The sequence below is a fragment of the Argopecten irradians genome, chromosome 3, assembly GCF_041381155.1.
Source record: "Argopecten irradians isolate NY chromosome 3, Ai_NY, whole genome shotgun sequence".
Classification (NCBI taxonomy): Eukaryota; Metazoa; Mollusca; class Bivalvia; order Pectinida; family Pectinidae; genus Argopecten; species Argopecten irradians.
In genome coordinates this window covers 42,321,437-42,344,076 of record NC_091136.1, presented here as the reverse complement: position 1 = coordinate 42,344,076, position 22,640 = coordinate 42,321,437, and the positions used below count along the sequence as shown (strand labels likewise).

Here is a 22,640-nt window from a genome sequence, read left to right as displayed (position 1 = left end):
TTCTCACCAGTACATAATGCTACTATACAGAAATGAGGATATCTGTATAACAGAAATGACGGAATGATACAGATGTAGTTGTGAATGAAACCTATTACTTTATAACCCTGTTTCTCCCTCATATCTATGGGTCTGTCTTTATACTGTCTAGCTGTCCTATAGTACACAGCCTGCTGTCTGCATGTAGATCAACATAGTGCATGAGGATTTCTTTGGCTTTTAAAATTAGTTCAGTAATTAACCATGAATTAAATAGACTATTAACAGGTATTATGTACTTTCAGTGCTGTTTCTATTAACAAGGTTTATCATATTGTGGTAAAAGTGTACATGTATTTAGATTATGGAAACCTAATTGAAGTCAGGTAGGATGTCTGTCCATCCCCTGATTTAGAGTTATCTGCCCTTGTATGTTAACAGCAGTATCTTAATCAGTTTTATGAGGAATTGACAGATACAGTTTTCTTTCGCCAACATATGATAAAACATGCCTTTTGTCAAGAGCAGATAACTCCATATGATAAAGACAAATTAACAATTGTCTAATATTGGTATGACTTTTGTTTCCAGGATTCTAAACCGTCTTTGAGTTTACGGGTTTGTACTTGCAACCCATCTTGTTCCCTAGCCGTTGTCTGTATATGTCTGCATTTATCGTCTGGTTACAGTCATGCTGTTTATATTCTGTTCTGTTGTTGTTTTGTTCGCTATGCATGATTCTGCAGTTTTGGTGTCTTACACCATACAAATGATGTTCCATTTGGTGTATCTTTTGTTCATTTTCTGTATTTCTATCAAGCCTGTGATGATTGGGATGGATTAGCCGCGCTTTACACCAATCTAATAGTTAGTCCTGTGGTCAATATATATTTATATGTATTTTTTTGGGGCGGGGGGGGGGGGGGATCAAAGTGTGAAGGTCAAACTCACTAGCATTATAATAAGTATGGACCTTTGGTTTTATTCATTTTACAATAAATTACCAAGATGCCAAAGTGGATTTAAAATAGTTGAATTCTGACTCCAATAAAGTCCATCACAGGCTTGACAGTTATCTGTTGGGACTTAGAGCAGGTATTTTAATATGTTCTTTGTATGTCAACTGACTTTGCCTTGATGGTATTATGGACAGATTTTCAATCAGCTTATAGAATTTGCTGTGATTTGTTGGATTTTTCTTTCATAATCCATGGAATCTGTAATATTTGGTAAAGGGCATAAAATGTCATTTTTTCCTCTCTAAGTCAGCATTCTCTTTGTGTATTTATATCTTAGTTTGTTAAATTTTATATTTCCTGTTTTTAGAAAAAAAAATTGAAGCAGAAATGTTAGTTTAATACAACAAATCAATTCATACTGTGTAATACAGCTAGAGATATGTTCTAAAAAGAATTATTGATTATTGTTATGGAAATTAAAGGTTTTCTGTTGGGGTAATGAGATTATTCTTAGGATTTTTATGCTACAGAATGTATAGTGATATATTCATCCTATCTCATTACATCCTCATTCTGTCCACATCGATAAATGGAGAATTTGTGTCTTAGACATTTCTAGATTTGAAGTTTGTAAATATATTTGTTAAGACCTAGCTATTGCTATCTTAGGTGTGATACTTGGTGAATGGATGTTTGCACATGCATTGAATGATTGCTACATTAAGTGCCTGAATTAGTGGTTTTATCTTTGCTTGCAAACATTGATCTGCTTGTTTATAGCTTTTAATGTGATGAAGCTACTACATGTAGTGACTATATACATGTCCTTTATAGATCCTCTGTCTGGTCAGCTGCGTGAATATCTGTTTACATGTGTGCATGGTGAAGACTTACTGTACTAGCTATTACCTATTATATTTATCTTAATGGTCAGATATTAATAGGATTTATAGACCTTTATGTGTACATTGTCTGATAAGTGAATAAACCTATAGGTCTCAACAAAGCTAAACATTGTAATAAGGGTGATGGTACTTAAGAATGTTTCAGAATTCAAATTTGGCATACAGAAATTATATTAGAAAGTTATGAAGGGATTAATGTTTGTTTTTAACTTGCAGAAACAAAGACCAATGTCTGCAGGTTCTTCCAATAATGCTCGGACATCTTCACGGAATTCCGATCGAGGATCAGACAAACCTAGTGGCATGTCCGGTTTAACGAGTGAAGAGATAAAGATTTTACGTCGAGTAAAGGAGGAGGAGAATCGGTCTGGAGGCTGGGTTCGGATTTTCCCCACGCCAGACTCTTGGGATCTCTATTCTTCATTTCTACAATATTCTAGTACCAACAACTTCATGCTTCACAGCAGACTCTACCCAGAAAGGTCAGTCTTACACATTAAGGCTTTACAATTATTTTCTACCCAGAAAGGTCAGTCTTACACATCAAGGCTTTACAATTATTCTCTACCCAGAAAGGTCAGTCTTACACATCAAGGCTTTACAATTATTCTCTACCCAGAAAGGTCAGTCTTACACATCAAGGCTTTACAATTATTTTCTACCCAGAAAGGTCAGTCTTACACATCAAGGCTTTACAATTATTCTCTACCCAGAAAGGTCAGTCTTACACATCAAGGCTTTACAATTATTCTCTACCCAGAAAGGTCAGTCTTACACATCAAGGTTGTACAATTATTCTCTACCCAGAAAGGTCAGTCTTACACATCAAGGCTTTACAATTATTCTCTACCCAGAAAGGTCAGTCTTACACATCAAGGCTTTACAATTATTTTTTACACAGAAAGGTCAGTCTTACACATCAAGGCTTTACAATTATTCTCTACCCAGAAAGGTCAGTCTTACACATCAAGGCTTTACAATTATTTTTACCCAGAAAGGTCAGTCTTACACATCAAGGCTTTACAATTATTTTCTACCCAGAAAGGTCAGTCTTACACATCAAGGCTTTACAATTCTTACCAGAAAGGTCAGTCTTACCATCAAGGCTTTAAATTATTTTACCAGAAAGGTCAGTCTTACCATCAAGGCTTACAATTATTCTCTACCCAGAAAGGTCAGTCTTACACATCAAGGCTTTACAATTATTCTCTACCCAGAAAGGTCAGTCTTACACATCAAGGCTTTACAATTATTTCTCTACCCAGAAAGGTCAGTCTTACACATCAAGGCTTTACAATTATTCTCTACCCAGAAAGGTCAGTCTTACACATCAAGGCTTTACAATTATTTTCTACCCAGAAAGGTCAGTCTTACACATCAAGGCTTTACAATTATTCTCTACCCAGAAAGGTCAGTCTTACACATCAAGGCTTTACAATTATTCTCTACCCAGAAAGGTCAGTCTTACACATCAAGGCTTTACAATTATTATTTAACTTAACTTTGATCAATGTATTAATCAAACCTAATCTTTGTTTAACACTAACAGACACAAGACAAACTCAAGCCAGACAAAGACTGCAGGAACAGCCTCATTGGGGTCCAGAGCCAGGTAAATATCGGGATTGTCTGGGACAGATATGAGGACTGTCTATTTTGGGTCTGGCACTTATTAACTGTTACCCATCTCAAACTGTCTACTGCACCAAGCCCTGTCAGCAGCATTATATCTCTTACCCTTCAGCAGCATACAGATTTAGAAAAGAAACAAAATTCTTGCCATTTCAAAGTTAGTATTAGATGAGTATTAAATAAGCATGCCAATACAGTTGTTTTAAAAATGCAGTTAATTAGGGCTGAAACGATTAGTCGAATAATCGGAGGCGATTAGATTAATGAAGCTAATCGCTGATAATCGATTAAAGATTTTATAATCGTTAATCGTAACATGCATAGCAAGTGCATTGTAAGCTGACTAAACACGTTGACAAATCATGGATTTCTGAGTAAGCCATTCCGACTGGAGTTTCATCTCTTTATGTACATGTTTTTGAACTCAAACAAAGCATATATGATGTGAGAAATACTCTTTAAATTACGTCTCTGTAGAAGTTAAAGTCATTAATCAATGACAAAATGGATGTCATGAGAAAATTTGGTCATGTCGCTCCGTGGCGATCCAGATTTGGTTGATTATTAGCTCACCTGGTCCGAAGGACCGAGGTGAGCTTATGGGATACCGCAGCGTCCGGCGTCGGGCGTCCGCGTCCGTCCGGCGTCCGTCAACAATCGACTTCTTCTCCATAACCGCTGGTCGGATTTCAACAAAATTTGACTAGTAGCATCCTTATGGGCTACTAACTGAAAATTGTACAAATGATGGGGCTGATCCCCCGGGGGCCTGAGGGGCGGGGCCAAAAGGGGTCAATTTGGCTATTTCCATATAAACGACTTCTTCTCTGAAACCAAGCATGGGATAGCACCCATAATGCAATGGTAGCATCCTTATAGGGTGGGGATTCAAAATTGTACAAATGATAGGGCTGACCTCCCAGGGGCCTGAGGGGCGGGGTCAAAAGGGGCCAATTTGGCTATTCCCATATAAACGACTTCTTCTCTGAAACTAAGCATGGTATAGCACCCATAATGCAATGGTAGCATCCTTATAGGGTGGGGATTCCAAATTGTACAAATGATAGGGCCTGACCTCCCGGGGGCCTGAGGGGCGGGGTCAAAAGGGGCCAATTTGGCTATTTCCATATAAATGACTTCTTCTCTGAAACTAAGCATGGGATAGCACCCATAATGCAATGGTAGCATCCTTATAGGGTGGGGATTCAAAATTGTACAAATGATGAGGCTGACCCCCCGGGGGCCTGAGGGGCGGGGTCAAATGGGGTCAATTTGGCTATTTCCATATAAACGACTTCTTCTCTGAAACTAAGCTAGAGATAGCACTCATAATGCAATGGTAGTATCGTTATAGGGTGGGGATTCAAAATTGTACAAATGATGAGGCTGACCCCCGGGGGGCCTGAGGGGCGGGGTCAAAAGGGGTCAATTTGGCTATTTCCATATAAACGACTTCTTCTCTGAAACCAAGCATGGTATGCACCCATAATGCAATGGTAGCATCCTTATAGGGTGGGGATTCAAAATTGTACAAATGATAGGGCTGACCTCCTGGGGGCCTGAGGGGCGGGGTCAAAAGGGGCCAATTTGGCTATTTCCATATAAACGACTTCTTCTGTGAAACTAAGCATGGTATAGCACCCATAATGCAATGGTAGCATCCTTATAGGGTGGGGATTCAAAATTGTACAAATGATAGGGCTGACCTCCCGGGGGCCTGAGGGGCGGGGTCAAAAGGGGCCAATTTGGCTATTCCCATATAAACGACTTCTTCTCTGAAACTAAGCATGGTATAGCACCCATAATGCAATGGTAGCATCCTTATAGGGTGGGGATTCCAAATTGTGCAAATGATTGGGCTGACCCCCCGGGGGCCTGAGGGGCGGGGTCAAAAGGGGCCAATTTGGCTATTCCCATATAAACGACTTCTTCTCTGAAACTAAGCATGGTATAGCACCCATAATGCAATGGTAGCATCCTTATAGGGTGGGGATTCCAAATTGTGCAAATGATAGGGCTGACCCCCGGGGGCCTGAGGGGCGGGGTTAAAAGGGGTCAATTTCCATATAAATGACTTTTTCTCTACAGCTTAACATGGGATGACGCTCATAATGCAATGGTTACATCCTTATAGGGTTTGGATTCAAAATTTTGCAAATGATGGGGCTGACCCCCGGGGGCCTGAAGGGTGGGGTCAAAAGGGGCTAATTTAGCTACATGTATTTCCATATAAACGACTTGTTCTCTGCAACTAAGAATGGAACAGCACTTATAATGCAATGGTAGCATCCTTATAGGGTTGGGATTTGAAATTGTACAAATGATAGGGCTGACCCCCGGGGCCTTAGACAGAAATAGATGCGAGGTCAAAAAGGTCAATTAGGCAACTACTTTCATATAAATTACTTTGTCTCTGAACCTATGTATTGGATAGCATATTTGTATGGTATCAATAGCATCATTGTATGGTTTGTGATTCACAATTAAACTTTGGGAGTCAATTTTGCTTATTTTTCTAATTGTCAGAGTCTTGTGATAATCACTAACAAAAAACCAGGTGAGCGATACAGGCCCTCTGGGCCTCTTGTTCGTACGTGTGAAGGTCACGTCAAAACAGCGGGTTAGCAGACTAGATTTAAACGATGTTACGGAAAACGATACGGGAACGGAATTCAGAGATTATTTTGGATAAAATACGTTTGTTTTGTCAATAAATCTATTCTTATTTGTTGGTAGACTTATATTATATAAGGCATGTCCTCTGTCATATTGTACAGTAGGTGCTATTATTAGTTGATAACAAAACATGGCGGACGTTTTCAGTAGTCAGTAGTGAAACAATATAGTTGCCTTTAATTCAAACGATTAACCGATTAGTAATCGATTACATGTGACCGAATAATCAAATATAAAAATTACTAATCGTTTCAACCCTACAGTTAATAATAGCCCTCATTTTGATGGTGGCCATTTTTGTTCAAATAGCAAGATCATGAAAAGTTATCTCACCTTTAATACATATATACGTTCTACATACTAGATGGACCTAAATGGCCACTATTAGTATTCAGAGTTTGAAATACCATCTTATTAATAAAGAATAATGAAACAATTCAAAATAGTATGATTAAGAAAATTTAATATACTTGAAATAAACTTTCCATAAGTATTAGTAACTGATCTGAGGCCTTCAAAGAAATGAGAAATGATTGATACCAAACTGTTTCAGAATTAATCCTATATTACGATCCTCCTGCAAGTAAGTACGGGTATACATTGTAACAGTAACTTACGTAGAACTGCATGGTGTATCTCCAGTTCTAGAATGTACAGCATCATATTCACTTATCTTCTGTTTCAGTTTTCAGTAATATACAGTTATCTGCTCTTTTGAAAGGAATTTTATTACTTGCTTTTTTTGTTTATGAGAGTAAAATGATTGATTTGTTGAACAAAAATGTATTGCTCTCTCATAGCAAAGTGGTGTTAGAACCAATTCCTGTTGCCAAAGGAGCCAATCATGTAGATTAGTGCTGTTTTGTGGCCTTGGCATCAAAAGGACATTTTTAAAATGTGATTGATTTTTGTTAAAGATTGCTAATACTCATGATAGATCAACTACATACCTAAATAATAATTAGCTCTCTGACAACAACATATTTATACAACACTTATATATCTATATGGATATTGAGTCTAACAAAAAGTTATTTGGTGTTGGTAAAAGTTATTTTCACAGATTGGTTACAGTTTTTGGAAGATTATTTATTTTTCACTGATACATGCTACACTATCAGTGATTTTCAATATGCACAAATTGGTCTCTACTTTAGCTGCAGGACGATAATAAGATTTTAACTACTAATATGGCTAAATCTAGAGTTGTTGATTACAGCCTTTCAAGAGTTGTACAGTTGTTTATTTACTAAGTGTGATGGTAAAATTCATCAATAAATAACTAAACTGATTATGGGAGGTGCAGAGATAGTCCATCGGTTAATGTTTCAGTTCAACAGTCCCACCATATATCAATCTGGCTATTGAAAAGTCCGGTACAGTTACTGTGTCAAGTTAAACTGACACAGTCCCACAGTAAATGTGGCAGTTTCATGTAATCACTCCTGAAGTTACTAAGGTGATAAGGTACTATTGAAGAATATGTTGGTTTTCTATTATTAGTCCTGCAGCTATTAAGAAAGTGTCCAATTGACCTATATTCAACAGAGTCAGCATGTCGTCCAGCTTTTCCCTCGTTGGTGGCAGTGTACAGTTGCTTATGCATGCATCGTTCGGTGTCTATATTTAATGTGATTTATAGAAACACAGCAGTAATTATAACCTAGGTGTTTAGAGTAAAAAAAGTAGTTGTTAAAGAATACCTGGCCATATCTTAAGCATTTATCAAAATATGTTGTTAAAAAAGTATGCATCGCTGCCAGAGTAGAGAAAAAAATGTGAGTTAATTTGTCTGATGGGTATACATAGAATACATAATTATTCTACGAATTAGATTTATTACTTTACATTAATTTTTTTTAGAATCTCTGACAGTTTTTCATAAATCTAGCTGTAAAACTGTACTCTAAATTCTCCAACTTTCAGATGATATATACATTACACTCTATACTAATTTTAAGCATGCTAAAAGCACACCTGTCAGTCTCTGAGCTGCCTTTAATGTAACTGTACAGTTTCAATTTTCAGACATGTAATATGTATCATATTATCCACTTACAGTAGACAAGTTCTTTCTTTCATGTTTTCTATACAAAAGGCTGAACAGATACATATGCAAATAAGTTGTTATTGATATTTTGAATTTGAAATAGTTTAATTGAATTGATTTTGGCTGTCAAATTTCATTTAGGAAGTTTAGTTCCTTTCCTATGGGACAGCTGCAAAAAAAAAAAATGCAAAGTTTGATCAAATTTTTCCTTGAAAGGAAAAGTGCACTGTGTAAATATATATATATATATATGAATTTAAAAAAATTACTAAATTAAACAAATGATTCAATTTTGTATATATAGATTTCGTTAATTGTGTATTATAAATATTGATTTAATTTATCGTTATAGGAACACCTATGCTCACCTTGGTCTTTCAACTGGGAAGTCAGATGCAGAGGTGAGTGAAAAGAGAAAAAGAAAAGAATATTGTATTCGGTTCAATATGCTGCAATACTACTAAGATTACAGTTTCTCAATGTTATAGACTCATTATTAATAATAACCAACATATCAAGAAATTTTGACCAGGTAAAGATATTTTTATTTCCGTCATGTTGTAGAAGATATCTTAAAATAAACGACCCCCTTGAATGTGGCGTTTACTGTACCATATACACTCTACTAGCTATAGATAGTGCTGACCTTTTACAATAACTAATGTGTGAACTAGCACTTTGAAAAGGAAGATAATTTGCTGATAACTTGTTTCCTGTTTTCACTATCTGGTGGTTCTAATGAAGGGAGATAATTTGATGATAAGCTTGTTCCTCTTTTCATTAGCTGGCAGAGTGCTATGCCGATGCTATCATAAGGACAAGACACTATGAACGTAAACTTGGAACTGGTCGTAATCGTCGAAAGGGGAAAAGAAAAGCACGTAAAGGTATTGTAATAGTGTTAAAGTACTAAGCTTTTACAGATTCAGTAGTTGTTGAGATCTTTGAGTAAGCTAGGACTTTCAGAGTGTATTGGTGTTCACCTTAGTCTATGTCTTTGGAGTGAGAAGGAAAATTAGCTTGACTTTCGGACAATTTATGAATGGATATATATTTTGAAATCACTGTCCCATATTTATGATGTTGGAATTGAGGATTATGTCACACTCATTATCATTTTATACCTGGTATTTATCCTAGCTAAATTAATTAGGCTTCAAGAATTTATGAAAAGTATTTTCAAATTACAATCTTTTATTTGACAGTTGTTTTTTTTCAAACAGCAATAATTCATTTGACAGTGTTTAATATGGAATTTTATATTATTAAATAAATCTTGATTAATTATTTTGAAATTTTAGCAAAACCAAAGACAAAGTTAGTGCAGGGTGTAGCCGAGGAGGGTGAGGGAGAGGAGGAGGGCGAGTGTATGGAGGAGGACGCAGGGGCAGACAACCCCAGTCCTAAAGATGAACAGAGGACAACTGTGACATCTTATGAATCAGGCTCTCATATAGACAGAGTACCGATGGAAGGGGAGGCTGAGAACCCCTCAAAGACAATAGAATCAGCAAAAAAACTAGTGTCTCATTCTTCTGAGGAACCCCCACCCAAACCTAATAAACCAGTAGAAAAAGTACCCTCCAAACCTCAGACTACGACGGCTGTCAGTGCTGGAGATGCTTCTGTTCCTCCCAGAGTGCCAGATAAGGAATCACAGCCTACAGTGGTACCATCTAAACCGCCTGTCCCTCAGGAACCCAAGTTCAAGGTCGTGGAGATGTTACACAAAGGCAGTTCACTCAGGTAAACATTTGGTGTAGGACAGTTCTGATATACTTCGTGTTTATTAGAAATGTATAAAATTTTGATTAAAGAATATCTAGACTACCATTTTGATTTCCATAGATATCTATAATGGTTGTAAACTGTGATAACATTGTAATTATGATGATGACATCTTGGTTACAGTAAAGTGCAGGCCCGAAGTGCTTTCGCCATGTACCTAGTTAGGGTCCAACAGCGTCTTGTGTCAGAACACAATCCTACCTCTCAGGAAGACATAGATGCTCTTAATGAGCAAATGGTAAGTTTAATATCAAACATGTCAGAATATTTCACACCAAGTGTTTATGAGAAACTTTGATAATCATGAAGCACCAATTACTCTATATAAGATAATTTTCCCCTTTAAATTTTATAATGTTGGATCATTAACATCATAATTACTTAACATCTTACCAGATTAATAATTTTGTAAGCTTGTCATTTTAAATTTTACAGGATTTAGTTTTACGATTCCTGAAGAGAGCTGCTGTCAATTTACAACAGCAGTTCAAGGTCATCGTACCAAGTCGCAAATTACCGCTCAACGACCGACGCCGGATTCTCGCCAAACAACTTGGAGATTTTGTTCACATTTACAACAAGGTAAGTAGGCCAGGTATAGGATCTACTAGCTCTTAGAGAACTATACATCCATATTACAGAAGTTCCTGACTATTTCACAAATTAATCTTATGAAAGATCACTTGTCTGAAAGTTGATCTCAGAATGATAGAGAGTAGATTTAATGGATTTATATTAGTAGTTATATAGTCAGTCACTGACCGTCTATGCCTTTATAGGGGGTCAGTAACTGTCTATATAACAAATTAATCGCATCGAGGACCATTTTTTTTTTTTATTAATTAGGACTTTGTTTCCTATTTGTTTTGTCAAGAATCTGAAATCAAACCTGAATCATGCTGGTGAAGGATACAAACAATTGTTGTTTTTAAAATAGTTGGCCTAGGCCTACATATTTATTTATGTATTTCTTTCCGGAATTTGCAAATATACTTTACAAGGAACCTGAAGAACAATACTGAATCATTCATAAATCAACAATAATTCAACATACCTAGTGCACATTAGGTATACTTCAATATGGCACCAGACAGACTGTATATTGAACGCATTACAAACAAAAGTGGCACAAACATCCATCCGGCATTAAAAGTGCAATCTCGGTGATCATCTGTGCATTCTCGCAAAGATCATCAGTTAAAATTATGCCGATAAATTGATTGTAGAGTGAGGATTGATAGATCTATAGCTACGAACCTCTCCATTTGTTTATAATCACAGTCAAGAAAACGCTTGAATTGTTACGTTTTACTTTAACCTCGTCATCAACTTTCATACTGGCATAGGGGAAGCAACTCGTATATAAAAAATGCATTTAATTTAATTTGAAGAATTAAAACGATTTAAGTTAATTTTACACAAAATATTAGTAAGTAATATATATTTTTACGGAAATGAAATGGTATATTTAGTTGAAGAGAATGTGTTTAAATATTGAAGCGAGGGCGACAGTTGCCATATTGCACCATAATAAAATTTAGTGACCCCTATAAAGTGGAAGGGGGTCACCACGTGACGGCTCTCTGCCAATCACTTGGGGACATTTCTGTCTGAGGTGCGATAAAATCTATCATTGGTTTGTTCATTTTGGGTATCATTTTAGATAATGGTTTAAATACTGATACTTGAGCAAACCTTTAGATAAAACTTCTATATACGTTGTCTAAAAGCAGCCTTTTCCTACAGTCAATCTTTGGATTCTTTTTTCCATATACTGCATTATTGTACTTTTACTCTGCTGATACAATTCAATGTATTACAGTTTTCTATATCTTGTTTGATCTCCTTAAACTTCTGTATCATCCTATCTGATTAACTGGTAGTGGTCCTATTGCGAGCTCTAATGAGCACTAATAAGCTGGTAGTGATCCTATTGTAAGCTCTAATAAGCTCTGATTAGCTGGAAGTGGTCCTATTGCGAGCTCTAATGAGCAATGATAAGGTCCTATTGATATGTACAATCATATAAGCTTTGTGTTAAACAATGATTGTTGTGAGCTCCATTCTTCCGTACATCCTGATCTGATCAGCAGATAGTATTGCAAACATTATTGCACAAGTTTAAGCTCTTCTATGCTGCCTTACCTCAGACTGATAAACTGAAGAGTAGTGTGAGTTCTTTTGATCACTTTATAAGCTTCCCTGTACAATTTCATTTAAAGTGTTCCTGAGCTCTATGCACTTTTCAAAATTCTCTATCTTGCACTTTGATAAACTGTTAGAATGCACCATTCTGTTGCAGTTACTCCATCACAGCAAGCAGGTATAGAAAGCATGGTATTGACTGTAGCAAGCTAGTTCATAAACCTTAAACAACTTGTCTTCTGTATCATAATTACCTATAATAATTTTATTATTACAACTATACTGTTAAAAAGGAGATTACCCTTTTTTACATGTTATCCTAAACATACATAAGAAATCCTTTAAGTTTCTAATTGAAAGGGTCTTTGTGTTTTTAAACTTATAAATATAGGTATGCAAACTTAACAGCTATATATAATACTAAGTCTAGTATATTATTGTTTATATCATTGTAAATCTATAGAAAACTGTCTTTTTCTTTTGATAAACACTTGTCAGCATTAATTATTATTTTATTTTTAATGCCTTTAAATATTATAAAATAGTTTAATTAGATTCAATCAGGTTTTAATTGCATGCTGCAATAGAGAAGTTTGAGTTATGGAATGAAGCCTGAATCAGACCTATATTTTATCATGTTAAATTGTCTGATTTATTATGTTCACACAAGCCAAGGCATTGCTTGACATTCCTCCCGTTTATATAAATCTGACAGATGGTGTTTAGGAACTATATAGATACTGTAAGCATACCGACTTGTATTTCTGCTGCAGTTTGCGACAAATTAGTGCTATAGTTATGTATGTATGTATACATGGAAACAACTTTTGTAAAAATGTGTGGTTTTGTAAAACTCTTCTTTAAATACATAATGTAAGCAAAATGTACTTAATAGTTAGGTATTAATGTTGAAATTACATCATTGACACTTTGGAGATAATAAAAATTACTATAGTATTACTGTATATGTATGTGATAATAACAATAATAAATCAATCAATTTAGATATAAATAGGTTTATGTAAAAAAAAACATGTTATCAAAAATTGTTTAATATGCATGTGGAACAGTTTACTTAGTATTTTTTTTTTTTAAATGGTCATGCTTGGCTAGAGACATGTGAATTTAAGAATGGTGTGAAGATTTGGATACAGGGTTGATGTAAAATGTTTTATAGCTAGCATTTAGGTTTGTGATTGTGTTCATAGCTAGACCAGTGTAACAGGGAAGAGAAAGCGTGCTTTTATATTGGGGGGAGGGGGGGACTCTGGGGTAGTTTCCTGAGACATTTGTCTCAACTCTGGGCAAGAAAAATACGTACACATTGTTCATTATTTATATCTGAAATGTTAATATTGAACTCATCTAGGACAAAATTAAATGCACCTGTTTGTGCTTGTAGTCCTCTTAAAGTGAATATTGATTATCAAGGAACTGAAAAGCTTGACTTCTTTTTAGTTGAGAAAGCGTTGGACTGATGGTTTGACTCTATCAGGCCTTGACTATGTTCTTATTCTTTTGAGAGAAAACTGAAACTTTTTGAAATTCACTATAACATTTTATTAATCTTAAGAAGATGATCAAATGGTTTTGATATTTATCTTCAGGAAACAGAACAAATTCGACTGAAGAAATTGGCCGAGCAAAAACTGGGTAAAACAGCAGAAGTGCATCCTAAAGGAGAAACCCTTTGTGAAAAGAAATTTGAAAAGTTTGTCAATATTGCCAGGTATGTAACAATTGAATTTCAACATTGGCCATGTGGTTGAGATGTTTGACATTCTGAGTAACAATTGAATCTCAACATTGGCCATGTGGTTGAGATGTTTAACATTCTGAGTAACAATTGAATCTCAACATTGGCCATGTGGTTGAGATGTTTAACATTCTGAGTAACAATTGAATTTCAACATTGGCCATGTGTTGAGATGTTTAACATTCTGAGTAACAATTGAATTTCAACATTGGCCATGTGGTTGAGATGTTAACATTCTGAGTAACAATTGAATCTCAACATTGGCCATGTGGTTGAGATGTTTAACATTCTGAGTAACAATTGAATTTCAACATTGGCCATGTGGTTGAGATGTTTAACATTCTGAGTAACATTGGCCATGTGTTGAGATGTTTAACATTCTGAGTAACAATTGAATTCAACATTGGCCATGTGTTGAGATGTTTAACATTCTGAGTAACAATTGAATTTCAACATTGGCATGAGATGTTTAACATTCTGAGTAACAATTGAATCTCAACATTGGCCATGTGGTTGAGATGTTTAACATTCTGATCACCAGACCTTCAATTCTTGGTCATGGACCATGTGTTTGGGTTGTTCCTGTAGCTATTTTAACATGGTATATCTCTCACTGTAGCTGTGAGGACGGCTAGGAGTAGAAAGTCAATCAAAAACTAGATTGATATATTTTTTTTATTTGCCCTGTCTATATCTCTTAGAAATTGCTATAAAAGATTCAGTGATCTTAATTCTGTTAAATGTTCTGTTGACAGTGAGGGGGAACTGGAAGAAGTCTTGACAACATATACACGCATCAACAAATCCGCCAGCATATTTCTGGGGGGAGGAGATGCTAACAGCAAATCTACCGCCAACACAGAGAGCAGTGCATCCCGGCCTAGCACAGTGACAAGAGCTGCTGGAACATCAGCCTCCGATCCCAGTCTCCAGAAACGCAGGGATAGTATTTCCCGAGAAAGAAGAGACAGCACATCACAGGACAGACGTGATAGTGTATCAAACGAAGGTATGTCTACAGCTGAATATGGCGCTATTTTTAGACTCTCAGGCTTATGCATGTATATCACTGCTGTCTGCTGTAGGCAAGTACAAAATGTGTTCTCTTAAAGGTGAACTTTATGCAGTCCTTCACGGAGTAATGCAGTTTTTATTAGCATTACTATAATTATACATTTTCCATTAATTGTTGGTGTTGTGCTAAACATTTTGCTAGAGAATAATAATTTGTACTTTTAAGAAAGAAACAATGATTTAAAAATGTTTTAAACAAAATATAACTCCTATTTAAATGCTGGATATTAATTTGTACTCTATTTTGTTTTATTAATAATTTACTAAGTTTTCTTGTTTTTCTTTTTTTCTTTTTAATTTAAAAGATTTTTCTTTAGAATTTTGCTGAATTATGTACTTTCTTAGCCTTTCTTTATCTGCTTTCTTTAGTTAGCGGCACCTCTCATGTAGGCGACAGTAGGTCAGGTACTGGCTACACTGCAGGCTCAGCTGCTGACCACGGTCACAATGGTACATCTACGTATCACACCCCCACCCAGTCATCTTATGCTAATGCTGTCCAGATTTACACACAGAAACTGGGAGCAGGAAACAGGCCCCGGTCTGCCTCTAGTCAGCGTCCAGGTAGGACTCACAGCAGTGTTGGCTTACAGCTTCACAGCAGTAGTACTTATAGTCAAACCTAACATGATATCTTCATATCAATGGAACTTGAGAAACATTTGAGATAGCTAAGAAATTGAAATAATCATAGCATTGAAAGAAACTTTTTACAGTTGTCAGTGTATTTTTCTTTAAAATTAAGAGATTCATTGAGATGTTAGAGCTGAGGGTAATGAAGTTTGACTGTAAGGTTTGTTTTAACACTAGATTCTTAGTAGCACAACAGCACATAATTGTGTAGAATGATGCTCAATTTCTAAGCATTTTTTTTTAGATTACTGTCTTTGTTAGTTAGTGGTTGATTTCAAATCAGAATATTTATATTTCATGCTTTATATTAGAATACATATGATTGAGAAATTATATTTTTAAACTTAACTTTTCATATGTGTGATGTTCATTTCATATGTGTGATGTTCATTTTTGTATGAATAATACACTTTGAGTACAGAAAATTTGTTTGAATGTTTCATTGTTTTTTGTACATGAGATAGTTCGCGAAGACGATCTATGGTATTACTGTACTGGCAGCAACGTCGGTGGCGGCGTTGTCATCAACATTTCACTTTAAGGTTTTGCGTTTAACTCTGTTTCTCAAAAAGTTTAAGTCCAATCCTAACCAAACTTTAAACATAGCTGAAGTACATCATTATCACTTCAACACACCTAATTATTGCTGGATTCATTTCAGGCTGTGGGATGCAGAGGCTGTGAAACTTAGGGATGCTAAACTATTTATATAAGATTTGACTTTAAAGTTTTGGGTTTAGCTCTGTTTCTCAAAAATTCAATAAAAGTCAACAATGCAGTATGGGCGATACTTGTTATTATGCGTAATGCTTGTTTTTTCCATTCTTCACTAATTAGCAAAATCATTACTTGTTTTATACATTCTACTGGCAGTTGCGGTCATTACGAATAAGCCATTTTTGGTGGTGGACCATATGTCATTTTAGTTGTAACTTTTACAAATGGGCTTTGAACTCAAAACTTAGAAGTGGAGGGCAGGTGGTAGAACCTTTAAAACAATTAAGCTACATACTTTGCAACTTGAAGCAGATCTTCAGTTCTTTCCTGAAGCTCTGAATTTTTATTCATTTTAGCTTCATCTAATGGTCCTCGCCAGCGTCCGATGTCTGCTGTACTTCAAAACCGTCCCTCCTCAGCAAGTGCTTACTCAACTACAGACCCCACAGTTGGTATGCAAATGATTTTGATTGGATTCTCTTGGTAAATAAAATCAACTGTCGAGTTGAATATAAAAAACTTATACTGTGCTTTTAAACTTTACCTGGTAAGGTTTCATACAAAATCAGTCTCCATTCTTTTGTCATCAAAGCAGTTATGTGTTAAGTTGTGACTGTCACTTGAAACAGTTAAACCTTGAGATCTGGGGCTAGGATCATTATTTAGCTGATATAACTGTAAACCAGGTCAATACTAGCCACATTATACCACTCTGAGTTTAACTGACATTGTTTTATTGCTTTTACAGACTCCTATAATGACCAAGCTATACAGGATGCCCTTCAGAAACTTGCCCTGCGTCAACAGTCGCGCCAGTACTCTGCACACAACGGTACAAGTGCCATAGGGCTGGATGCTCAGGGGTCACGACCCCCATCAGGAATGGTGTCAAAACAATATAGACCAATGACAGCGGGTGATATTAGTAGTACTTATAAGTCTACTCCTCAGTCTTTCCCAAATGGCAGCTCTGACAAGAACAAAGCAGAGCCCAAGTATATATCTATGGAGGATCACTACTTAAAGTCGCGGCCACCCCCGGCTCAGCGTATCCAGTCGGCTGGGGTAGTCGGCCGTAACAGAAACGCTAATGCCACTTTTAATAGCTTTATAGAGGACACTGATGGTACACATCAAGGGGACCTTGCCATGGCATATAACCAGGTGACGGGTGTGTTACCAAGCAACTATAGTTCAGCTTCTCAGTCCAGTAAGCAGTTTCAGTTAGTGCAACAACACCAGGCATTGAAGCAACAGAGTAAAGCCATGTTGGAACAAAGTAAAGCTAAGCACCAAGCTATGGTCGCCCAGGCATATGCTATGCAGAAGTCTCTACAGGGACAGACAACTAAGGTCACAGACCTAGAGAGTGGTGTACAGAAGGCCAAGACCCAGTACCGACACATGGGACCGGTCGAAGTAGAGAGTGCCATTCAGAAGTACGCTCCCAAACCACCCACACAGCCATCACATACACGCAAGGCAGGCATGCATCGAGTACAAAGGTCAGTTCACATTGTTCAATTATAATATCATTTTAGGCTGATTTCTTTCACAGAATTTGCATGATTGAGTATAATACCTATTTCTTTATTGTACAGCTTTCTTTGTCTTGCTTTAGGACACCACTTGCCCTGTACAAGTTTGTATGTTGTACTGGATCTAAAGCTTAGTGTTGCTTTTGAATAAGAAACAAATGTGTCCATAGAAGAAAGTGTAACATGTTAGATTGAATTAATCCTTTAATTCCTGCAGTAAGTCACCTAAATGGCGATGAGGAGAAAATATAATGGTATGTTTGTGTATTCCAAGGCTAGATATAAACCAGCTCTAGAAAATCAACATGCTAAGTATTCAGTGGCTAATGTAGAATGTTTGATGTCTGTCCTATAGGGAAACTGATCAAGGTATTACTGCAGCACAACAGACTTACTAATTAATTGTGGATATAAGGTTTAATTATATTACCATCGTATTCTATAGGTTGATTTTTGTAAGAGTCCTTTTTTTCCCCTGGTACTTCCCACTCTTTTGACTTTGTGGTGTTAGTGTTGTAATCTTGGTATTACTGGCTTTTCCCTTACATCTTGATACAAATAAAAGCTGTCACTGGTGTTTTTTCTCTCTCTCCAGAACCCACTTCCCCATACCAACTCTATTACAGAAAGGCTGCTTCCCTAAATGTGGTTTTTACACCTGAAACTTGTAACAAATCTAAAACCTTTACTACAAAACTTAAACAAATGTCCCACACTGTTGGTCTTGTCCTATAGTAGAGTTATCTGTTCTTGTAGGCATCCGATATAGGTATTGACAGTAAACTGTTGCAGATTTGAAAGAGTGTATGAGGATTTCAGCAAACTAATTGATACATAAATTGTACATAAATTGTAATAAAGAATTGCATTAAAAATATTGTTAGTTGATGGCCTGCCAAGCTTAATAAAAGTATTGTACATGTGTTAGTATCAAACTATGTGGCATGGCATAAAAAGGTTTCTATCATCTGAGACGTATGGCTATAATTTAATTAAATATATATATTTTTTATTCTTGATTGATTTTTTTTCTATTTTGTTCGTAGTATTGTATTATTCAGTCTTAGATTAAAACTGCATGACACAATTTATCAATATAGTAGAGAAATTAATGGAGATTTGTTTTAATTTTGGTTAATTTTATTTGCTTCATTTGCCTACCAGATTTTATTCTTGCTAGCTCGCTGCCAGGTGCCCACATTTTGCAATATACTTCACATTTAGTGATATAGGATAGATACAGACCCACTGGTCACAGGAGGAGCTTACATAAGTAATCAGATTTTGTTTTGATTTGTGGCCATATATTTGTGTATGACAGGAGTGCCGTACCAGAAGAATCACTTAACTTCAACTTTCACAACAGTCTCAAGTATGACATACATACAGGACAGATGCGACCATCCTCAGGTACTGTTAAAGCCCTACAGTCACACAAAACTTTATATATATTCTCTCTTTATAACAAATTTTAGAAAATAAATTAGTTTCACTCCATTGACTTTTACACATTTCAAAAAAATTTGGGAAAAAATCTTTATCAGTTTCAGTAAGGCACTTAATTATAGCATAGATGTTAGACATATCTTTGTCTTTTTAACACTCTGTTGATTTTATAGTCTCTTTTTACCTTTTAAAAACTTTATATTATATATTTTTTTTAATTTTCCATTTTAATAGATTATATATAGATGTACTTCTAATTTATTTCAGCAATAAAAATAAATTCAACATTCAAGACATAAGTGAGATATGTTTAAAAAAGTTTTGTTAATGTTAGATATAATGTGTAGGTTTCATGAGTGCTGTATTTTCTTTGACATACATTAAATGAAATATATATATAATTGTGTGACTTTAGATTAGCAAGCACTACCATTATCCACTAAAATCATCAAATCATGTTTAAATTTTAGTTTGTTAGACAGTAGTTTTACACTGAATCCACCAAACTCGCTTCTGCCTGCTTATGACATCAATGAAATTAAACAAATGATTAAAAAATAAAATGTGTAATGATTTTAAGGCTTGATTAAAATTAAAGTTATGCTACCATGGGAGACATTTTTCTGTCTGACAATGACCTGATAATGCATTCAAAACGTTTTGAGCTTAACTGTGAAAGTTTGATGTGGAAAAAAAGTGAATTGATGTATTTTTCATGAATTTTAAAAGCACCTTTAGTGGTAATGTTTGCATGGTAAATGAATTTTCTGAAAACAGAATTTAGAAAAATAATTTGTTGATAGTAATATAAAATCTTTTAACACTGGGGAATGTTTTTGTTTTGATAAAAGGGTAAGATAATAGAAGAAAAATATAATTTTAATTGTTTCTGACAGATGCGGACGACTGAGTTAGGTATAGGCAAAGGTAAATTAATTGGTCAGACTTGTTGAGTGAGGTGGACGGAAACCTTTGGGTCTGTGTTTGATTTATTTCATGAGTTTTGTTCTTTAGTTTGTATTCATGTCTGTGACAGCATGCCTATAACAACATGAAATTCAAGGTTTTTACTGGTAATTGTTCTCTGTTGTGAAAGTTATTACATGTATTAGTTTTTGGAGTTCTTTTAACATGTTTTAAAAATGAATATCATGATATTAACCCTTATTTCAGATTAGCGTTTCCTTGTCTCGACTCTTTCAGAGATACTTGCATATTTGGTAAAGTTTTTACTCTCTCTTTTGAAAGGGGATAGGGGAAGGTGTTCAATTTAAAGATAAGGTTGGTAAAGAATACAATATTTAAAGTACTTATCTATCGTAGACAAATCATGTTTAATTTTGAACAAGTTATTGTGATATGATGTTGCGCATCATACACTCATTAGCATTTTGTTTTAATAGTTATATTCCATCTTTGCATATTACAAAGTTATTTCCCTTGTGGGTAGGATTTGATTTAGACATCATTGTTTTGTGAGCAAAATTAAAGTAATTTCTCTGAAATATATGACATTATGATACCAGCAAACAGATGATGTCACTTGTAATACCTAACTTCAAGGGCAGCTAAGTCTTTAAAGGGACAATTCAGTCTAAGAGAACATTAAAATTTGTACACAAATCGGGAAAAAAGCCAATTCTAATGGAAATTAGATCAGCCAGTTTTACTCTGATATGCCAGAAAAGCCCATGGTGGTGAAATGCGTATGAAACGTTCAAACTCGCTCGCTGTCCGCCATTACACGTTGTGGTTGAACATCTTGTATGCCGAACCCTGTCCCTTGCACGTAGAGCAATGAAACTTTTCTCTAGAACTGCACAAATCGCTCTGACAGTAGTGTGTTTACCTTACTAGGTGAATTGTCTTGCCTAAAAATCATTTTATCACCTCCTCAATGGTTATGTAGTTCATTTGTTTGACGTGCGTGACTTTGTTTCTGGTATGGGTACAGCGTACATATTGTACCTTCTTAATCGTATTGATTAACGATTTGTAATTACAACGATATCAAATTAAAATACTGAACAATGATGTGGAAATTGTCAATATTTTATGTTATATGTTTCATAAGAAATGTAGAACAATACATTTATGCCATATTTTGCTTCTTGGTTATGTAAAAGATTTAGCCTCAGTGAATTGTCCCTTTAATATGGAAAACAGGAATATAACTATATTAGTTATTATTTTAGACACTGATTTTGCCAGACAGTACATTTTTGTATGTGAAATTGTCATTTGCAGACTGTCCTATCATATACCGAAAACAACCTCGTCAGGAGTGGTTAGGTAATTACATCTACACTGTCATCATCTTTCCAAACAAGTAGTAGATCTCTTGTAGTTTGATGGTCTTGGTGTAGCGAGAGAAAAAGTATCATCAAAGTACTGAAAGTACTGTGGTTAACAAGATAGAAGTGATAACGTATGGTATATGTTGTACAAAAGACATTTATTGCAATATTTTTTTAAGGTTTACTATTAGTGACTGGTTGAAAACAAAATTCATTTTCAGATCTTCTATTTTAAAAAAAGAATTGCTGACGGATAATGGTCATTCATTGTTTGTAATTTTAGGTGTTTTGTTCCTTACATTTTCTGTACTGTATTCAACTTCTGTTTCCTGTTCTGCTTTACATAAGATGACATATAATTCTTTCTTTTTTTTCTGATTATTTTTGGATTAAAAAATGAGAATGCATGATTGTGGCAAAAGATAACTCATAAAGCACCTATCTATACATAGTTGGGTTGTATTAGAGGGCATTTTAAACCACGTGCACACTCAGTCCATTGTAAATTATATTGTTCTAATATTCATACAAGTCTTGATGAAGTTATTTTTTTGTGTTTATATTTTTCCATGCTCTCAATTTGTAGATATAGGTGATGAGACTTATTTGTATTTAGTGTTATTTGCTCTGAAATTATGACCAGTATGTCCAGTTGCATTTTTATAATAAGTTCAATGGCATTTGGTTGATTTCACATGAATACTCTGTGTACTACTATATAGTTTCCTATCCTATGCAATGTTTCTTTCCTTGAGCACCAAAATACAGTAGTTGCCAGAATGATTTTTCATTCCTGTTGGTGATCTGAAAAAAATCTTTTCTTGCACATCTAATTTCTTGAATCTTTTATCAAAAATATTTAACTCTACAGTTCAAAATGTCTTTGAACCCCTTTCAAAATCATTTGAATTCAATTCAATGTTTTAACATCACTATTTGTACTGAATGGGTTATTTATATCAATTAATGCTATCTACATATCAATTGCTTTAAGTTTTCAGACATTGTTGTCTATTTTATGAACTGTCAGCTTCATAAAATAATG

At 35.2% G+C, this 22,640-nt stretch overlaps 1 protein-coding gene across 1 annotated transcript in view; it reads left to right on the top strand.

The window, feature by feature from the left end:
* Positions 1–22,640, top strand: part of LOC138318655 (tubulin polyglutamylase TTLL5-like) — a 43,360-nt gene that overhangs the window by 16,274 nt on the left and 4,446 nt on the right. The window contains exons 18-32 of the mRNA XM_069261225.1: positions 2,060–2,325; positions 3,393–3,455; positions 6,705–6,734; positions 8,554–8,602; positions 8,986–9,088; positions 9,503–9,947; positions 10,113–10,227; positions 10,425–10,571; positions 13,742–13,863; positions 14,646–14,899; positions 15,334–15,528; positions 16,671–16,766; positions 17,063–17,819; positions 19,174–19,262; positions 21,546–21,590. Of these exons, the coding sequence (XP_069117326.1) occupies positions 2,060–2,325; positions 3,393–3,455; positions 6,705–6,734; positions 8,554–8,602; positions 8,986–9,088; positions 9,503–9,947; positions 10,113–10,227; positions 10,425–10,571; positions 13,742–13,863; positions 14,646–14,899; positions 15,334–15,528; positions 16,671–16,766; positions 17,063–17,819; positions 19,174–19,262; positions 21,546–21,590 (2,776 nt within the window). The remainder of the gene's footprint in view (positions 1–2,059; positions 2,326–3,392; positions 3,456–6,704; positions 6,735–8,553; positions 8,603–8,985; positions 9,089–9,502; positions 9,948–10,112; positions 10,228–10,424; positions 10,572–13,741; positions 13,864–14,645; positions 14,900–15,333; positions 15,529–16,670; positions 16,767–17,062; positions 17,820–19,173; positions 19,263–21,545; positions 21,591–22,640) is intronic.